We start from the raw sequence: 21,003 nt of genomic DNA on the forward strand, positions 1-21,003 counted from the left end.
GATCAATACTACTACCACAAAACTCGCTCAAATAAATATTACTGCTTTCAACTTTTTCTGCTAGAAAATCGCTCGGGCGAGACGGCAAACAGGCTAAACAATGAAAACTATGAAGACTCCCTCTGCCCCCACTGTTTACTGGGGGTGGGATCAGCTTCCAATGGCAACACGTACACGTGTGTCACGTGACACGGGTTTTCTGGGTAATGTAGTTGGAATATAAGCTCAGGAATTTAAACAGCGCTCCGGAGCATATTAATATGTTTAGATTAATAAAAAACGAGAAAGACACCAATTGGCGTCATTGCTCTCGTCCGGAATGTAATTACTTGACGCCAATTGGCGTCTTTGCTCTTCTAAGGGTTAAGGTGGTCGCACACTGGGCACGTTTTAAAGTTTAGGGTCTGACTCTTAAGGTGGTCGCACACTGGGCACGTTTTAAAGGTTAGGGTCTGACTCTTAAGGTGGTCGCACACTGGGCACGTTTTTTGGAAAACTGACGGAAAAACGCAGCTAAAAATCCGAAATGGCGTCCGGTGTGTGTAGGACCTTTACTCTTTACCATTATGTGCAACGCAATTTCTATCCGGTGTGAAAAATAGTTGCTAGGACGACTGGCAGCGTGAACAAGGCATTTGGCGCTGATCGCTACAGTAGTTTGTGAGATTTCCCCCAGACACAGACTCACAGACACACAGACACACAGACCCATTTACAGACACACAGACTCACAGACCCATTTACAGACACACAGACTCACAGACCCATTTACAGACACACAGACACACAGACTCACAGACACACAGACCCATTTACAGACACACAGACACACAGACTCACAGACCCATTTACAGACACACAGACTCACAGACCCATTTACAGACTCACAGACCCATTTACAGACACACAGACTCACAGACCCATTTACAGACGTACAGACACACAGACCCATTTACAGACACACAGACTCACAGACCCATTTACAGACACACAGACTCACAGACCCATTTACAGACGTACAGAGCTACGGCATGGCAATCTTTTACATACATTGTTAAGCTACCATCGTAGCGTCATATCGACAACCTAGTATCGTATCATTAACCTAGTATCATGATTCAAATCGTATCATGATTCAAATCGCATCATTAACCTAGTATCATGATTCAAATCGTATCATGATTCAAATCGCATCATTAACCTAGTATCATGATTCAAATCGTATCATGATTCAAATCGCATGGTGAACTGAGTGAATCGTTACATGCGTACTTAAAGGACACAGAACAAACGGTGAACATTATTCACATTATAATCATTTTATTGTTTTATTTGTTTTTTCAATCTAAAACAGATAAATATTGCTTCAGAACAGAACTCTACTTATTGTGCATTTTATTGATCCAACGTGATGAAAAATGGTGAAGGAAGCATAAAACCTCCGAGAGGCCAGCGTACGCTCTGAGCAACCGAGTGTCGACCATCGCGAAAACGTGAAAAATAAAATAAGTGTCGCGGAGGACATTTCCCCCGTCGGTGGAGGACGTTTCCCCCGCTGGTGGAGGACGTTTCCCCCGCTGGTGGAGGACGTTTCCCCCGCCGGTGGAGGACGTTTCCCCCGCCGGTGGAGGACGTTTCCCCCGCCGGTGGAGGACGTTTCCCCCGCCGGTGGAGGACGTTTCCCCCGCCGGTGGAGGACGTTTCCCCCGCCAGTGGAGGACGTTTCCCCCGCCGGTGGAGGACGTTTCCCCCGCCGGTGTCGCGGAGGACGTTTCCCCCGCCGGTGTCACAAACGTCTTGGGGTAGAAAAAAAAAAGTTGCAGGCGCTTCAGGAAATGTCGCATAGTTCCCGATTGGTTGGTCGAAGACGGCGTTAGCTCCTCTACGGCGGGAGGACGCGTTGAGACCTCGGAACGTTTCGTGGCGGTCGGGAGAGTCGCGGACGGCACGGAAAGCGCTAAGCGCGCAGCTTTGTGAGCTCGCGGCTTCTTCTAGCCTCGAGACCTCGACGCGCCACGTTTGGCTGCGCGACGAAAATAGTCTACGTACAAGACGGCCGATTAGAAGACATCGTTTTCGGCGCGACACCATCGTGCGACGAATTCTACTTCAGGCTTAATGACGTTGCACACTACTCGCAGTGGCGTGCGCTCTACTCCGCTAGCTCTGCTAACATGCTAACGCTAACGGCCGCGAGGAAGGAAGCCGTGCTCCGCCCAGCAGTGATGTCACATGGCATGGCGGTGACATCACTTTCCTTTGCGTTCCCTTATTGCTAATGTTGTGTAAATCCACCCCTAGGGACGCCGATCGCTACGATCGTTTATCGTGATACAACAAAACGATAATCATATCACTGGGATTTCAATGCATGGTTAAGTTGTCCTCCGTGGCTACCATGAATTAGCTTCTGTTGAGCTGCAACGTTAGCAACACTTAAAGCCTTTTACAGTTGATCCAACAGACCTGTGAGGAGTGCATCTGGTACGCTCATATTTCACACTCCATTGGCCAGAAATAGCAGATCTACAAGCTCACAACGTGTTGTGAGCTTGTAGATCTGCTATTTCTTTGGGAACAGTTCCTCCCCAAAATAGGGACGGTGGGGGTTCGAGTGGTAGACATACGTGACATGTTTCGATCATCGCGATAATATCGTTGATCGCATTATTATTATTATTCTTTTTTTGGCCACAATGATTGTGACATGCAATTCCCCGGTGCATCTGGTTTGAACTGGTTTGATTAAGACTTGACTGGTGCGTGCGCACGCGCGTGTGCATGTGTGTGCGCTAGGACAGGATGTCCAGGGTAACGGGTCCTCTGTGGTTCTTCAGGATGTGTGTGTGTGTGTGTGTGTGTGTGTGTGTGTGTGTGTGTGTGTGTGTGTGTGTGTGTGTGTGTGTGTGTGTGTGTGTGTGTGTGTGTGTGTGCGCTAGGACAGGATGTCCAGCGTGACAGGTCCTCTGTGGGTCTTCAGGATGCTGACAGCCTGTTCGTGCGTCACTCCGTCCAGACTGTCTCCGTTCACACACACGATCTGGTCGCCCCTCTTGAGACGACCGTCCGCGTGTGCTGCCCCCTACACACACACACACACACACACACACACACACACACACACACACACACACACACACACACACACACACACACACACACACACACACACACACACACACACACACACACACACACACACACACACACACACACACACAATTCATGACCAGTGGAGTTGTCAACTGAGCTAAAACATGCAATCAAGTGTAATGACATTTGATTACAGACAGACAGACAGACAGACAGACAGACAGACAGGTACCTTGCTGAAGACAGTCTTAACGTAGATGGGCAGGTCTCCGTGTGGACTCCCGAACCCTCCCACGATGCTGAAGCCCAAACCGTCCGATCCTTTCTGCAGCACGATGGATCTGCAGCGAGGAGCCCTGGCAACCAATCACATCCCAGTATCACCGTGACATCATAACCAATCACAGCACACTATCACAGTGACATCACAACAACCAATCACATCACAGTATCACCGTGACATCATAACCAATCACAGCACACTATCACCGTGACATCACAACAACCAATCACATCACAGCGCCGTGACCTCACAACCAATCGTACATGAGCTCACATGACCTGCTGTTACTCAATTGGTGCGTTCACACGGGCAGACCAATGGGAGCAGCTGCATGCATCTTTGAGTCTTTGCATCGTCATGTTGCTGGCTTCCATAGAGCGTCGCAGTCCCGCCTCCTACCCTGGACCAGGAAATGAAACCCAATGCATTATTCTCATAGACATTTCTTAAAGTATTTATTTAAAGACGGTTACGCCGCGGACAAAGCCAACTCGAGTCGTGACAACTCATGACAACACAAACAATATTTTGGACCAAACAAATAATTACAAAGAAGAAAAACAACAAAAAAAGTGTTGTAACCTGCCGTTTTTTTCTTCTTTCTAATTATTTGTTTGGTCCAAAATATTGTTTGTGTTGTCATGAGTTGTCACGACTCGAGTTGGCTTTGTCCGCGGCGTAACCGTCTTTAAATAAATACTTTAAGAAATGTCTATGAGAATAATGCATTGGGTTTCATTTCCTGGTCCAGGGTAGGAGGCGGGACTGCGACGCTCTATTGACAATGAATGGCACGCACGCACGCACGCGCACACACACACACACACACACACACACACACACACACACACACACACACACACACACACACACACACACACACACACACACACACACACACACACACACACACACACACACACACACACACACACACACACACACACACACACACACACACACACACAGTGACGTGCGCTCACTCTGGCTGGGCGGGGTGACTCTGCGTGTCGGCGGCAGGAACACTGGAGGTCCTAGAGAGACTTTCAACATGGCTGGCCATGTCCGCTATGACCTGGTAGAGAGACATAGACATACAGAGAGAGAGAGAGAGAGAGAGAGAGATGTTAGTGTCCGCTATGACCTGGTAGAGAGACATAGACACAGAGAGGGAGAGAGAGAGAGAGAGAGAGAGAGAGAGAGATGTTAGTGTCCGCTATGACCTGGTAGAGAGACATAGACATACAGAGAGAGAGAGAGAGAGAGAGAGAGATGTTAGTGTCCGCTATGACCTGGTAGAGAGACATAGACATACAGAGAGAGAGAGAGAGAGAGAGAGAGATGTTAGTGTCCGCTATGACCTGGTAGAGAGACATAGACATACAGAGAGAGAGAGAGAGAGAGAGAGAGAGAGAGAGAGAGAGAGAGATGTTAGTGTCTGCTATGACCTGGTAGAGAGACATAGACACAGAGAGGGAGAGAGAGAGAGAGAGAGATGTTAGTGTCTGCTATGACCTGGTAGAGAGACATAGACATACAGAGAGAGAGAGAGAGAGAGAGAGAGGGGTTAGTGTCTGCTATGACCTGGTAGAGAGACATAGACAGAGAGAGAGAGAGAGAGAGAGAGACATAGACATACAGAGAGAGAGAGAGAGAGACATAGACATACAGAGAGAGAGAGAGAGAGAGAGAGAGAGATGTTAGTGTCTGCTATGACCTGGTAGAGAGACATAGACATAGGCCCTCATTTATCAACCGTGCGTACGCCAAAATATGGGTGTACGCCGAAATTACCGCAATTTTCGGCATTTACGATTTGCGCCAACGTTTGATTTTGAACTTGAGCCAAGACAAAAACCACGTCTGGTCGGGAGCTGTCGTACGCTTTGTCCTCACCTGTTTTTCTGTCGTAGAACAGCGGAGCAGCATTGTTTGACCAGCTGAGAGGCTGTCACAGGCATCGAAACATATGTATTCACTCCTAAAATGTTTATATAAAACTGTATGTATATGGGCTAAATGTAAAAAAGAAAAAAAAAGTAAAGGAATACATCAACGATGTGTCTTTGTGTCATATGAAATTAGTAGGAGATTTCCAACTTTACAAGCAAGCAATTAAAATCGCGCATTTAAAAACAATGTTGCAAGTTAGATGCGTAAGCCATTTAAACAGTGTTTTGCATGATGAGCGCATACATGCGAGGATTTGGGCTGTCTGTGCTGAAATATTTCCATGACGGGACGTTGGAGAGTACTATAGTGCAGCGCTGCAGCTGCGGAGAGTCCCAACTTGGGTAGCCTACTGTAGCCTAATCTACAGCAGGCCGATGTCTTTCTGGAGTTACAGTATGTGCAATCTCCTCCTCGTTTAATAAACCCGACGCGTCGCTCGAATGCCAAATGTGCCGTGCCAGCGCAAGTGGGAACGCATCGGAGATAGTATAGCCTAAGCCAGCCTGCAGCCCACCATACCACCACCAATGTCCAGTGCCACATGAGGCTACGGGTTTGGCTGCAATATTCATATAATTGACAGTTGACAGCGAGGCAATTTAAATAGACTGTCGGACGTGCATGGTCAATTGGTCACGGTGTCACGGACGGACCACAGTGATAGAGAGAGACAGACAGGACAGGAGATGCACCTTGCAAAACAGCAGCATGTGTGCGCGCCTATTTGTTATATAATTCATGGTTCACAGGTTCAGGTTTTCGTTCACTAATATATCTTGTTGTATATTAAATGAATAAAGACTTTAATAATTTAATATACAACTAACAACACAGTGACAGTTGCTTGCAAATTGCGATATGTGCGTGCGTGCGGGGGGTGATGCGGGCAGCAAGGGAAGCGAAGCGAGAGGAGAAACAGACAGGGTAGTCCTACAGCTTTATTTAATTCATGCAGGTTTATTTATTTAAGATACAACAAGTTGCGTGTGCGTGCGTGCGTCTGTGTGTGTGTGTGTGTGTGTGTATGGGAGGGGCAGCAGAAACTTTTTTTCCCCTGTAACCATGGTTTCCAGGTCGTATTGCAGTTGTTCATGTCGCAAAACCAAGGGCGCGGCTAGATTTTATAGGGCGTGCCAGATTGATTTCAGCCGTCACATTTATCACTGCTAGGAATGAAATTAGGAAGGAACAGCTGTCTGCGATCACTTTGTAAATGCCGACCCGACGTGGGTGTACTACGAATCCTACACTCGAATTTGGGGCAGAATTTCCACTCGATTGATAAATGAGGGCCATAGAGAGAGAGAGAGAGAGAGAGAGAGAGAGAGAGAGAGAGAGAGAGAGAGAGAGAGAGAGAGAGAGAGAGAGAGAGAGACATAGACATACAGAGAGAGAGAGAGAGAGAGAGAGAGAGAGAGAGAGAGAGAGAGATGTTAGTGATAGACAGAGAGAGAGAGAGAGAGAGAGAGAGGGAGAGAGAGAGAGAGAGAGAGAGAGAGAGATGTTAGTGTCTGCTATGACCTGGTAGAGAGACATAGACATGCAGAGAGAGAGGTGTGCGTACCTGCATACAGATGTGTCCATACGTGTTCTTCAACATGTTGACAACGTCTCCGTGAGAAAGTCCGTCCAACATCTGGCCGTTGATACTGACCAGTCTGTCCCCTACCTGCACACACACACACACACACACACACACACACACACACACACACACACACACACACACACACACACACACACACACACACACACACACACACACACACACACACACACACACACACACACACACAGTTCATGACCAGTGGAGTTGTCAACTGAGCTGAAACATGCAATCAATATACTGACATTTGATTGTAGCAAGATTTATCTGCCTTTGCAATGCATATTGCCCCAGGCAGATTGAGTCTGCAGAAGAGAAGGGGGGAAATACCCCAAATTCAAGTGTGCCAAACTTGTAGCATCATTCCCAAAAAGGCTTAAGGCTGTAATTGCTGCCAAAGGTGCCTAAACTTAGTACTAAGTCATGAGTGTGAATACTTATGTACATGTATTTTTCCAGTTTCTTATTTTTTATAAATTAACAAAATAATTGAAAAAACCTTTTTCACTTCATCATTATGGGGTATTGTGTGTAGATTGATGAGGAAAAAAACGAATTTAATCCATTTTGAAATGAGGCTGTAACAAAACAAAATGTGGTAAAAGTGAAGGAGTGTGCATACTTTGGATACGGATGCACTTTATATACCAGGTATACCTTCAGCTTGTGTGTCTTGGCAGCCGCTCCGTTCTGTTGGATCATGGCGATGAAGATAGGAATGTCTCCCAGAGGACTGCCTTTACCTCCTGCTATGCTGATACCCAGGCTGTCGGTGGCACCCTGAGAGGGGGAGACAGGCAGGCAGGCAGGCAGGCAGGCAGACAGACAGACAGACAGACAGACAGACAGGCAGGCAGGCAGGCAGACAGACAGACAGACAGACAGACAGACAGACAGACAGACAGACAGACAGACAGACAGACACTGTTACTGTCAGTGGGATGAATTAAACGGGTACATACATGTCTGACACTTAAGGCCTTTGCACACAGCGTGTTTTTAGGTATAAAATGTGATGTAAATCAGGCTGTGAATGATATATCAACAAACCCATCTGTAAATATCTGCAGAATATAGTTATGAATAAGACTGGAAAGTTTGGTGTATGTGAGTGCAACTGAAGTGGAGATTCTCTGTCCCAGGTATGGTGTATGTTATAGTTATGAATAAGACTGGAAGGTTTGGTGTATGTGAGTGCAACTGAAGTGGAGATTCTCTGTCCCAGGTATGAGGAAAACTCATTTAATATAGTTATGAATAAGACTGGAAGGTTTGGTGTATGTGAGTGCAACTGAAGTGGATGTTTGGTTATTTATGGGTGTGCGAGATTTGTACTCATAATGAGAAATTATATATTGGGTCAGATTGATTGGAGATTAAGCAGCTCCTCTAGAGTGGGAGAGCTCAGGTCCCCACATTCCATTCTACAAACAGACCGGTGGTTTTCGGGGGTTTTACGGCCTTCTCCTGTTGTAAGACAGGCCATTATTGACTCCTTTTCACAGGGGAAGTCAACTCAGCTAGAACATACAATATTGAAGTAACCAATCTTTAATTCCTCTTCAATTGTTTAAATGTGTTCTAATAACCTATTATATATTGGGTTGGTAAAAAGGCTAAATGATAAATACCTGTAATAATCTAAACAGTTTAAAGTAGTTGGGCATTACAGGGACTGTAATAGGAGCTGGCTGTGGCCAGAGGTGCAGGCAGGATGGTCAGTGGCATCTGATTGGCTGAAAGTGTTAGCATGGTGATCAGTCAGAAGGCTGCATTGACTATGCTGGGTAGCCCAATATTAGAGTTAGATTCACCAATACCATCGAACGTGATACAATGTCTAGGCAGAGACCAGCGGTATGTATTGGTTTTATATTATATGCTATATATATATAATTGTGCAGTATTCATAATTGATGTAATATGATGTTTAGATTGTAACCAAGTGTCATTTGTGTTCTTTTCTCCATTGATCATTGGCAATTAATGGAAATTGACTGAATGCTAAGGTAGATTTAAAACCACTTAATGTGCCACTTAATGTGCCACTTAATGTGTCACTGAACTAAGTCTGAGAGTCAACAATGACAAGCTAAGCTTACCATGATCTGGGAGTTTAGAGTGTTCAAATGATAGCTAGAATTCCTACCAACAGAGCAGATAGAACTGTACCAATAGGACTGTGATCCAGAATCCGGGATACTGAATTCATCTTGTGTTGGGGGAAGTTAGGGGAAGTGTGAACAGAACGTGTGAATGTATGATTGTAAGTGTTTATAATTAATATGAATTAATAAAAACCCTATAAAATGCACGTTTGAGTTCATCAAATATAAGCTATCATTGGAGCATTTAGTTCACCTGTGCGTGTTAGTCACTTTACTCTGCCTACTGCATGGGCTGGTCGGAGCCCGGGCACAACATCGCCAAATAACCGAACAGTGGAGATTCTCTGTCCCATTGAATAAGACTGGAAGGTTTGGTGTATGTGAGTGCAACTGAAGTGGAGATTCTCTGTCAGGTATGAGGAAAACTCATTTTGAGTAAACAGCCTTTAAAGAATATTGTATTGTAAAATTCCAAAACGTTTTATTTGAAGCCACTATTTTGAGACAAAATATCTCATCCAAACCTTGGCAACAACATATAATGCCATATATCATTGGAAAGGTCTGGACCTCGAGCTGACTGTGGTTTGATCCAAATATGGTCACTTCCTTTGTACCAACAACCAATCATGAAAATTGAGAGGGTGGATTTTCACCCAGCAAAACGAGCTGTCATTGGCTAAAATAAACTACTAAAATAAACATCTAAATCTGTGTTTTGAATGTTTATTTTGCTTTAGTTTGGAAGCAAACATGTTTAGGAAGCAAAATAGCAAAAAAAAAAAAAAAAGGAAAAATCATGATTTCACCTACCATGTCTCGCCTTAGTGTTAACATATTCTAAGGCACAATAACGTATGTAATGTATTGTGTCTAGTAGGTTCTATCACTTCAGAACGGGTTGATCCGTTCATCTGATAACTATAATGTGATCCACACAATACTGTGTTACTTCATTACGTGAACAAATACTGGAAATTATATTAGAATCCACACACCTTATCTCAGAGTAATCTGATAAAAATACTCACCCGCGTGATCTCCACCAGGCGCAGTCCAGTGTCTGACACGCGCACGCGCACACGCACACGCACACACGCACACACACACACACACACACACACACACACACACACACACACACACACACTGTTATCAATACCATTCAATGCAGCCAGGATGGACATTTACATAGATATTAAAAAAATTATACCCGTCTGAAGTGAGTGGTACTGTACTGTACTGTACTGTACTGTGCTGTGCTGTACTGTACTGTACTGTGCTGTGCTGTGCTGTGCTGTGCTGTGCTGTACTGTACTGTACTGTACTGTACTGTGCTGTGCTGTGCTGTACTGTACTGTACTGTACTGTACTGTACTGTACTGTGCTGTGCTGTGCTGTGCTGTGCTGTACTGTACTGTACTGTACTGTACTGTACTGTACTGTACAAGCCCTCCTCCCTGGCATGTGTGTGTCTGTGTGTTAGGCTGTGCAACAGTTACACTTGGTGTTGAACAAACGCTATTTTCGTGCTCGGACAGACCCAGGGACCCAGGGACAGACCCAGGGACCCAGGGACAGACCCAGGGACCCAGGGACAGACCCAGGGACCCAGGGACAGACCCAGGGACCCAGCGGACTGACCTCATGCTTCCTTCTATGGACAGGGGGAGAACATGTGAGGGTACCTACCCTAGGGGACACGGGGAGAACATGTGAGGGTACCTACCCTAGGGGACAGGGGGAGAACATGTGAGGGTATCTACCCTAGGGGACACGGGGAGAACATGTGAGGGTACCTACCCTAGGGGACACGGGGAGAACATGTGAGGGTACCTGCCCTAGGGGACAGGGGGAGAACATGTGAGGGTACCTACCCTAGGGGACACAGGGAGAACATGTGAGGGTACCTACCCTAGGGGACACGGGGAGAACATGTGAGGGTACCTACCCTAGGGGACACGGGGAGAACATGTGAGGGTACCTACCCTAGGGGACACGGGGAGAACATGCAAACTCCACACAGAAAGGCCCTTTTGCCAATCCCGCCTCGGGTATGGGCACTGATGACGCGGAGGAGAGAACACGCCCACAGCGTCCCCAGCGGGAATCGAACCCAGGACCTTCTAGCTGTGACTGTGAGGTGACAGCACTACCGACTGTGCCACCGTGCCCCCCAGCATTGAATGGTCTTGATAAGAACATACTGGTGATCATAGGTTGGTAACATTGGAAGAGGTGTCATTAGCAGACTCAGAACCTACCTGTGCTGCCGGTGGAGGCTGGGGTGGCGCAGGTGAATGCTGGGGTGGTGGAGGTTGGTGCTGGGGTGGTGCAGGTTGGTGCTGGGGTGGTGCAGGTTGGTGCTGGGGTGGTGCAGGTTGGTGCTGGGGTTGTACAGGTGGATGTTGGGGTGGTGGAGGTGGAGGCTCGGGTTGTGCAGGTGGAGGCTCGGGTGGTGGAGACTGGGGTGGTGGAGGTGGAGGCTGGGGTTGTGGAGGTGGAGGCTGGGGTTGTGCAGGTGGATGTTGGGGTGGTGGAGGTGGAGGCTCGGGTGGTGGAGGTGGAGGCTGGGGTGGTGGAGGTGGATGTTGGGGTTGTACAGGTGGATGTTGGGGTGGTGGAGGTTGGTGCTGGGGTTGTGCAAGTGGAGGCTCGGGTGGTGGAGGTGGAGGCTTGGGTGGTGGAGGTGGAGGCTGGGGTGGTGGAGGTGGCGGTTCGGGTGGTGGAGGTGGAGGCTCGGGTGGTGGAGGTGGAGGCTGGGGTGGTGGAGGTGGCGGTTCGGGTGGTGGAGGTGGAGGCTCGGGTGGTGGAGGTGGAGGCTGGGGTGGTGGAGGTGGCGGTTCGGGTGGTGGAGGTGGAGGCTCGGGTGGTGGAGGTTGGGTCTGGGCTGGTGGAGGCCGTCACTACTGCTGTGCGGGTGGATTCTGGGGGGTTGCAGGTGGATGCTGTTGGGCAAAGGATATTATAGTTAACTAAAACTAATAAAGAAAACTAAAATAATAATGAAAACATTTTCGTCAACATAACTAAATAAAAAAACTATAATAAAAATAAATTGTAACGAAGTGCAACTGTGTGTTTACAAAACTAACTAAAACAAACTGAAATGTTAGACAAAATGCCCTTAGTTTTAGTTATTCTCGTATTTATTCTCAGTATTTAAAACGGTATCAGTGTTGAGTTTTTATTACCCAATAGCTCTACTTAGCACCGAGAGAACGACATTAATTTACCTTTGCAATCGATGCTATTCTCGATTGCAATCCCGAGATTTGTTTTATTCCCCATAATCCGGGGGAAACGTTTTAAATAAATAAGCATGTTTTACCATTTTATGTTAACGGACGGTCGTGCACCCGGACCATTCACGTCCCCTCCTCTCCTGTGAAAAAGCTAGCGGATGTTTACTAGAGTGACTGTTTTGTGTAAAACGTTAGCTAGCGGCCACTACAGCACTGGCGAGCTAGCGGCCACTACAGCACTGGTGAGCTAGCGGCCACTACAGCACTGGTGAGCTAGCTGCCACTACAGCACTGGCGAGCTAGCGGCCACTACAGCACTGGTGAGCTAGCGGCCACTACAGCACTGGCGAGCTAGCTGCCACTACAGCACTGGCGAGCTAGCTGCCACTACAGCACTGGTGAGCTAGCGGCCACTACAGCACTGGTGAGCTAGCGGCCACTACAGCACTGGCGAGCTAGCTGCCACTACAGCACTGGCGAGCTAGCTGCCACTACAGCACTGGCGAGCTAGCGGCCACTACAGCACTGGCGAGCTAGCGGCCACTACAGCACTGGCGAGCTAGCTGCCACTACAGCACTGGCGAGCTAGCGGCCACTACAGCACTGGCGAGCTAGCTGCCACTACAGCACTGGCGAGCTAGCTGCCACTACAGCACTGGCGAGCTAGCGGCCACTACAGCACTGGCGAGCTAGCGGCCACTACAGCACTGGTGAGCTAGCGGCCACTACAGCACTGGCGAGCTAGCCGCCACTACAGCATTGGCTATTTTCGGCAGTGTAAAATGACTTATACTGGATCTCTTGTCCACTAGTCCCTTCCTAACATTTCGCCCCTCCTGAGCAGACCTGTCGTTGATCCAGGCGACAACGTTAATCGCTGTCCGCCCGGAAGGACCTTTACTCTGACCTCTTTGAATCGTACAACCTGACAAATAACCCAAACTAACACAATAACTAATACAAACTAAACTAAAACTAGGCTTTGTCAAAATAATTAAAAACTCTAAAAACTAATTAAAACGGAATCACGGGAAAAAATACATTAAAAACAAACTAAGACTAACTCAAATGCAGAGCTATTCTGACCTTGTGCTGGGGGGTCTGTGCTGGTGTCTGGGAGGCTCACAGGGGAGGTGGGGCTGGCTAGAGAGATGGGGGGCGGGGCGTTCACTGTGCTGTTTCCACTTCCCATCTGTGAAGAAGAAGCACATATTACACACACACACACACACACACACACACACACACACACACACACACACACACACACACACACACACACACACACACACACACACACACACACACACACACACACACACACACACACACACACACACACACACACACACCTGGCTCCCCAGTGACGCATGTTCGGCGGACGTCCAGGAAGCAGGCTTCAGTCTGCTCAGCTCCAACACCACTGGACCTCTGGCACACTGGAACGCACACACGCACGCACACAGGCGCACACACGCACGTAAACACACACACACGTAAACACACGTAAACACACACACACACACACACACACGTAAACACACACGCGCGCACGCACACACGTAAACACACACGCACGCACACGCACACACACACACACACACACACAGACCAGTACATGGAGCTATAGCTTTGACTTGTTCTGGCTCAACACTGTATCCTCATCTGTAATAATGTAAAAACATATATAAATATATATTTTTTCATAGTATGGTTTGATCAATAAAAAGGATCTAAAGACACCTATACACGTCCAAGGCTAGATTCTAAAGACGTGTGGACACGTCATTAGCATAATTTGTGTTAAAGCGGCTCAGGGGACACTCAAAACTCCCAAAGTCCAATGGGGCCACAAGCTACACATGTCAGTATTAATTTGAAAAGTTTACAAATTCATTTTGTGGACAGACTACACGACTAGAGCTAAAAAGTAAGGAGTAAAAAAAAAATCCAAATAAAACCTCAATGAACTAAAACATTGTGATTTAATGAAGTTACAAAATGAGTCTTCATTCACAAAATGTGAAGAAAACATAATTATAATCAACAGATAATCACAGGTGAATAAATACAAGTGGTTAATACTCCGCTGACATCATCAGGCCATGTATCACTATGACATCATCAGGCCATGTATCACTATGACATCATCAGGCCATGTATCACAAACAACACTATAGAGGGTATGTGCGTGACATCATCGTACCTGTAAGTTATGCGGGAACGCATAAGTGGGCGTTCCCATTCAGTGGGCGTTGCCACTGAGTGGGCGTTCCACTCAGTGGGCGTTCCACTCAGTGGGCGTTCCACTCAGTGGGCGTGGAACGCCCACTGAGCGGGGGAACACTACTTTCTGGCCTTGCCAGCCCATTCATCCAAACAGAAAAGTCCCGTCTGATTGCATTAATGTTAAACTCACCAACATTGCAGCTGTACGAAAAGCTGGAATTATCCTCTTTCTATCCTAAAAGTTTGTGTTTCATAAAAAACAAACCATAGAAACGTTATGAGCTACTTTCTGTCAAGAAATGCCCTGCATTTGATTATTTTTCTAAGTGTCAGAGTTTGGAAGTGCTTGTTTTCAATAACACAACATTTCGCTGCCTCCTGCATTATGTGACATTTAGAAACAGGTGGTATTGCAGGACAGTTGAGTGATTTCCAACGAGCGCTTCCAAACTGCAACACTCCATGCTGCTCAATGTGTTGCCACTCAGTCTAGATGAGGGGGGCGTGTCCTGATGGGAAAATCATGCATGTGCATACTCTCTATTCCTACAATCTGGTTCCAAACAATGAAAACAAATAGTGATATTTGTGTTGGTGTGACCATGACAGACTGCTGGTACATTACGCACTGTGATGGTGTGACCATGACAGACCGCTGGTACATTACGCACTGTGTTGGTGTGACCACGACAGACTGCTGGTACATTACCCACTGTGTTGGTGTGACCACGACAGACTACTGGTACATTACCCACTGTGTTGGTGTGACCACGACAGACTGCTGGTACATTACCCACTGTGTTGGTGTGACCACGACAGACTGCTGGTACATTACGCACTGTGATGGTGTGACCACGACAGACTGCTGGTACATTACGCACTGTGATGGTGTGACCACGACAGACTACTGGTACATTACCCACTGTGTTGGTGTGACCACGACAGACTGCTGGTACATTACCCACTGTGATGGTGTGACCACGACAGACTGCTGGTACATTACGCACTGTGATGGTGTGACCACGACAGACCGCTGGTACATTACGCACTGTGATGGTGTGACCACGACAGACCGCTGGTACATTACGCACTGTGTTGGTGTGACCACGACAGACTGCTGGTACATTACGCACTGTGATGGTGTGACCACGACAGACTGCTGGTACATTACGCACTGTGATGGTGTGACCACGACAGACCGCTGGTACATTACGCACTGTGATGGTGTGACCACGACAGACTGCTGGTACATTACGCACTGTGTTGGTGTGACCACGACAGACTGCTGGTACATTACGCACTGTGATGGTGTGACCACGACAGACTGCTGGTACATTACGCACTGTGATGGTGTGACCACGACAGACTGCTGGTACATTACGCACTGTGATGGTGTGACCACGACAGACTGCTGGTACATTACGCACTGTGTTGGTGTGACCACGACAGACTGCTGGTACATTACGCACTGTGATGGTGTGACCACGACAGACCGCTGGTACATTACGCACTGTGATGGTGTGACCACGACAGACCGCTGGTACATTACGCACTGTGATGGTGTGACCACGACAGACTGCTGGTACATTACGCACTGTGATGGTGTGACCACGACAGACTGCTGGTACATTACCCACTGTGATGGTGTGACCACGACAGACTGCTGGTACATTACGCACTGTGATGGTGTGACCACGACAGACCGCTGGTACATTACGCACTGTGATGGTGTGACCACGACAGACTGCTGGTACATTACGCACTGTGATGGTGTGACCATGACAGACTGCTGGTACATTACGCACTGTGATGGTGTGACCACGACAGACTGCTGGTACATTACGCACTGTGATGGTGTGACCACGACAGACCGCTGGTACATTACGCACTGTGATGGTGTGACCACGACAGACTGCTGGTACATTACGCACTGTGTTGGTGTGACCACGACAGACCGCTGGTACATTACGCACTGTGATGGTGTGACCACGACAGACTGCTGGTACATTACGCACTGTGATGGTGTGACCACGACAGACTGCTGGTACATTACGCACTGTGATGGTGTGACCACGACAGACCGCTGGTACATTACGCACTGTGATGGTGTGACCACGACAGACCGCTGGTACATTACGCACTGTGATGGTGTGACCACGACAGACTGCTGGTACATTACGCACTGTGTTGGTGTGACCACGACAGACTGCTGGTACATTACGCACTGTGATGGTGTGACCACGACAGACTGCTGGTACATTACGCACTGTGATGGTGTGACCACGACAGACCGCTGGTACATTACCCACTGTGATGGTGTGACCATGACAGACTGCTGGTACATTACCCACTGTGATGGTGTGACCATGACAGACTGCTGGTACATTACCCACTGTGATGGTGTGACCACGACAGACCGCTGGTACATTACCCACTGTGATGGTGTGACCATGACAGACCGCTGGTACATTACCCACTGTGATGGTGTGACCACGACAGACTGCTGGTACATTACGCACTGTGATGGTGTGACCACGACAGACTGCTGGTACATTACGCACTGTGATGGTGTGACCACGACAGACTGCTGGTACATTACGCACTGTGATGGTGTGACCACGACAGACCGCTGGTACATTACGCACTGTGATGGTGTGACCACGACAGACTGCTGGTACATTACGCACTGTGATGGTGTGACCACGACAGACTGCTGGTACATTACGCACTGTGATGGTGTGACCACGACAGACCGCTGGTACATTACGCACTGTGATGGTGTGACCACGACAGACTGCTGGTACATTACGCACTGTGATGGTGTGACCACGACAGACTGCTGGTACATTACGCACTGTGATGGTGTGACCACGACAGACTGCTGGTACATTACGCACTGTGATGGTGTGACCACGACAGACCGCTGGTACATTACGCACTGTGATGGTGTGACCACGACAGACTGCTGGTACATTACGCACTGTGTTGGTGTGACCACGACAGACTGCTGGTACATTACGCACTGTGATGGTGTGACCACGACAGACTGCTGGTACATTACGCACTGTGATGGTGTGACCACGACAGACAGCTGGTACATTACGCACTGTGATGGTGTGACCACGACAGACTGCTGGTACATTACGCACTGTGATGGTGTGACCACGACAGACTGCTGGTACATTACGCACTGTGATGGTGTGACCACGACAGACTGCTGGTACATTACGCACTGTGATGGTGTGACCACGACAGACTGCTGGTACATTACGCACTGTGATGGTGTGACCACGACAGACTGCTGGTACATTACGCACTGTGATGGTGTGACCACGACAGACTGCTGGTACATTACGCACTGTGATGGTGTGACCACGACAGACTGCTGGTACATTACGCACTGTGATGGTGTGACCATGACAGACTGCTGGTACATTACGCACTGTGATGGTGTGACCACGACAGACTGCTGGTACATTACGCACTGTGATGGTGTGACCACGACAGACTGCTGGTACATTACGCACTGTGATGGTGTGACCACGACAGACTGCTGGTACATTACGCACTGTGATGGTGTGACCACGACAGACTGCTGGTACATTACGCACTGTGATGGTGTGACCACGACAGACTGCTGGTACATTACGCACTGTGATGGTGTGACCACGACAGACTGCTGGTACATTACGCACTGTGATGGTGTGACCACGACAGACTGCTGGTACATTACGCACTGTGATGGTGTGACCATGACAGACTGCTGGTACATTACGCACTGTGATGGTGTGACCACGACAGACTGCTGGTACATTACGCACTGTGATGGTGTGACCACGACAGACTGCTGGTACATTACGCACTGTGATGGTGTGACCACGACAGACCGCTGGTACATTACGCACTGTGATGGTGTGACCACGACAGACTGCTGGTACATTACGCACTGTGATGGTGTGACCACGACAGACCGCTGGTACATTACGCACTGTGATGGTGTGACCACGACAGACCGCTGGTACATTACGCACTGTGATGGTGTGACCACGACAGACTGCTGGTACATTACGCACTGTGATGGTGTGACCACGACAGACTGCTGGTACATTACGCACTGTGATGGTGTGACCACGACAGACTGCTGGTACATTACGCACTGTGATGGTGTGACCACGACAGACCGCTGGTACATTACGCACTGTGATGGTGTGACCACGACAGACTGCTGGTACATTACGCACTGTGATGGTGTGACCACGACAGACCGCTGGTACATTACCCACTGTGATGGTGTGACCACGACAGACTGCTGGTACATTACGCACTGTGATGGTGTGACCACGACAGACTGCTGGTACATTACGCACTGTGATGGTGTGACCACGACAGACTGCTGGTACATTACCCACTGTGATGGTGTGACCATGACAGACCGCTGGTACATTACGCACTGTGATGGTGTGACCACGACAGACTGCTGGTACATTACGCACTGTGTTGGTGTGACCATGACAGACTGCTGGTACATTACGCAGGGGCCGCATGCGGCCCACGGGTTGGGTTGAGTAGTGTGTGTGTGTGTGTGTGTGTGTGTGTGTGTGTGTGTGTGCGCGTGCGTGCGTGCATAAGGACATCTGTCTGTCTGTCTGTCTGTCTGTCTGTCTGTCTGTCTGTCTGTCAGTGTGTGTGTCTGTCTGTCTGTCTGCCTGCCTGCCTGTCTCACCTTCAGTATAGCAGCCACAGTCTCGTGGTCAGCCTGTCTGTCTGTCTGTCTGTCTGCCTGCCTGTCTCACCTTCAGTATAGCAGCCACAGTCTCGTGGTCAGCCTGTCTGTCTGTCTGTCTGCCTGCCTGTCTCACCTTCAGTATAGCAGCCACAGTCTCGTGGTCAGCCTGTCTGTCTGTCTGTCTGCCTGCCTGTCTCACCTTCAGTATAGCAGCCACAGTCTCGTGGTCAGCCTGTCTCACATCCTCCTGGTTGACAGACAGGATCTGGTCTCCCTGCATGAGCCGTCCGTCCAACTCAGCGGCGCCCCCTCTGGTCAGAGACGAGATAAACACCCCGCTGCCACTCCTTCAAAATAAAATACACTTTATTATTATTATTATTATTATTATTATGAACACCCTACTGCCACTCCTTCAAAATAAAATACACTTTATTATTATTATTATTATTATGAACACCCCACTGCCACTCCTTCAAAATAAAATACACTTTATTATTATTATTATTATGAACACCCTACTGCCACTCCTTCAAAATAAAATACACTTTATTATTATTATTATTATTATTATGAACACCCCACTGCCACTCCTTCAAAATAAAATACACTTTATTGTCTGGTTGCCCAAAGGGCAAACAGACTATAGTTATTGTCACACTTTTTTATTATTATTTTTCCGGAGTAACCTTCCGCTGTGATTGGCCGAGCTTTGCATAACGTTTGTAGTAGCTAATTGGCTGTTGTTGGTTACGTAACCAATCTATGTTTTACAATCATTTACAAAGACATGAGTTCCCTTGAAGGGGCAGAAGACCAAACTATTCAATGGTTTCTAAAGACATGAGTTCCCTTGAAGGGGCAGAAGACCAAACTATTCAATGGTTTCTAAAGACATGAGTTCCCTTGAAGGGGCAGAAGACCAAACTATTCAATGGTTTCTAAAGACATGAGTTCCCTTGAAGGGGCAGAAGACCAAACTATTCAATGGTTTCTAAAGACATGAGTTCCCTTGAAGGGGCAGAAGACCACACTATTCAATGGTTTCTAAAGACATGAGTTCCCTTGAAGGGGCAGAAGACCAAACTATTCAATGGTTTCTAAAGACATGAGTTCCCTTGAAGGGGCAGAAGACCAAACTATTCAATGGTTTCTAAAGACATGAGTTCCCTTGAAGGGGCAGAAGACCAAACTATTCAATGGTTTCTAAAGACATGAGTTCCCTTGAAGGGGCAGAAGACCAAACTATTCAATGGTTTCTAAAGACATGAGTTCCCTTGAAGGGGCAGAAGACCAAACTATTCAATGGTTTCTAAAGACATGAGTTCCCTTGAAGGGGCAGAAGACCAAACTATTCAATGGTTTCTAAAGACATGAGTTCCCTTGAAGGGGCAGAAGACCAAACTATTCAATGGTTTCTAAAGACATGAGTTCCCACTATGCTGAGTCACCTCTTGCCCACTATGCTGAGTCATAAGCCCCGCCCCCAGTCTCCTAAGCCCCACCCCCATTATCCTAAGCTCCGCCCAGTCTCACCTCTTGCCCACTATGCTGAGTCCTAAGCCCCGCCCAGTCTTCTTGGTCAGCTCCACGGTGATGAGGTCCAGGTTGTGGGCGGAGTCTCTCAGCACCGTCAGACGGACGAGAGGCGGAGTCTGTCTGAGAGCCAGGATGGCGTCTTCATGGTCCACGGTCCTAAGGTCCACCCCGTTCACCTGGAATAACATATGTACTGTTAACCTACAGTACAGTACAGTACA

At 48.0% G+C, this 21,003-nt stretch overlaps 1 protein-coding gene across 1 annotated transcript in view; it reads right to left on the bottom strand.

The window, feature by feature from the left end:
* Positions 1-2,567: 2,567 nt before the first annotated feature.
* Positions 2,568-21,003, bottom strand: part of LOC306926923 (multiple PDZ domain protein-like) — a 36,902-nt gene continuing 18,466 nt past the window's right edge. The window contains exons 8-18 of the mRNA XM_079506432.1: positions 20,780-20,958; positions 19,443-19,590; positions 13,641-13,727; positions 13,375-13,480; positions 11,308-11,991; positions 10,075-10,106; positions 7,593-7,715; positions 6,894-6,998; positions 4,360-4,451; positions 3,326-3,449; positions 2,568-3,082 (exon numbers count right to left, since the gene is read on the bottom strand). Coding sequence (XP_079362558.1) covers positions 2,936-3,082; positions 3,326-3,449; positions 4,360-4,451; positions 6,894-6,998; positions 7,593-7,715; positions 10,075-10,106; positions 11,308-11,991; positions 13,375-13,480; positions 13,641-13,727; positions 19,443-19,590; positions 20,780-20,958 — 1,827 coding nt within the window. The 3' untranslated portion in view covers positions 2,568-2,935. The remainder of the gene's footprint in view (positions 3,083-3,325; positions 3,450-4,359; positions 4,452-6,893; positions 6,999-7,592; positions 7,716-10,074; positions 10,107-11,307; positions 11,992-13,374; positions 13,481-13,640; positions 13,728-19,442; positions 19,591-20,779; positions 20,959-21,003) is intronic.

This window comes from Electrona antarctica (genome assembly GCF_951216825.1).
Source record: "Electrona antarctica genome assembly, chromosome: 7".
Taxonomy (NCBI): domain Eukaryota; kingdom Metazoa; phylum Chordata; class Actinopteri; order Myctophiformes; family Myctophidae; genus Electrona; species Electrona antarctica.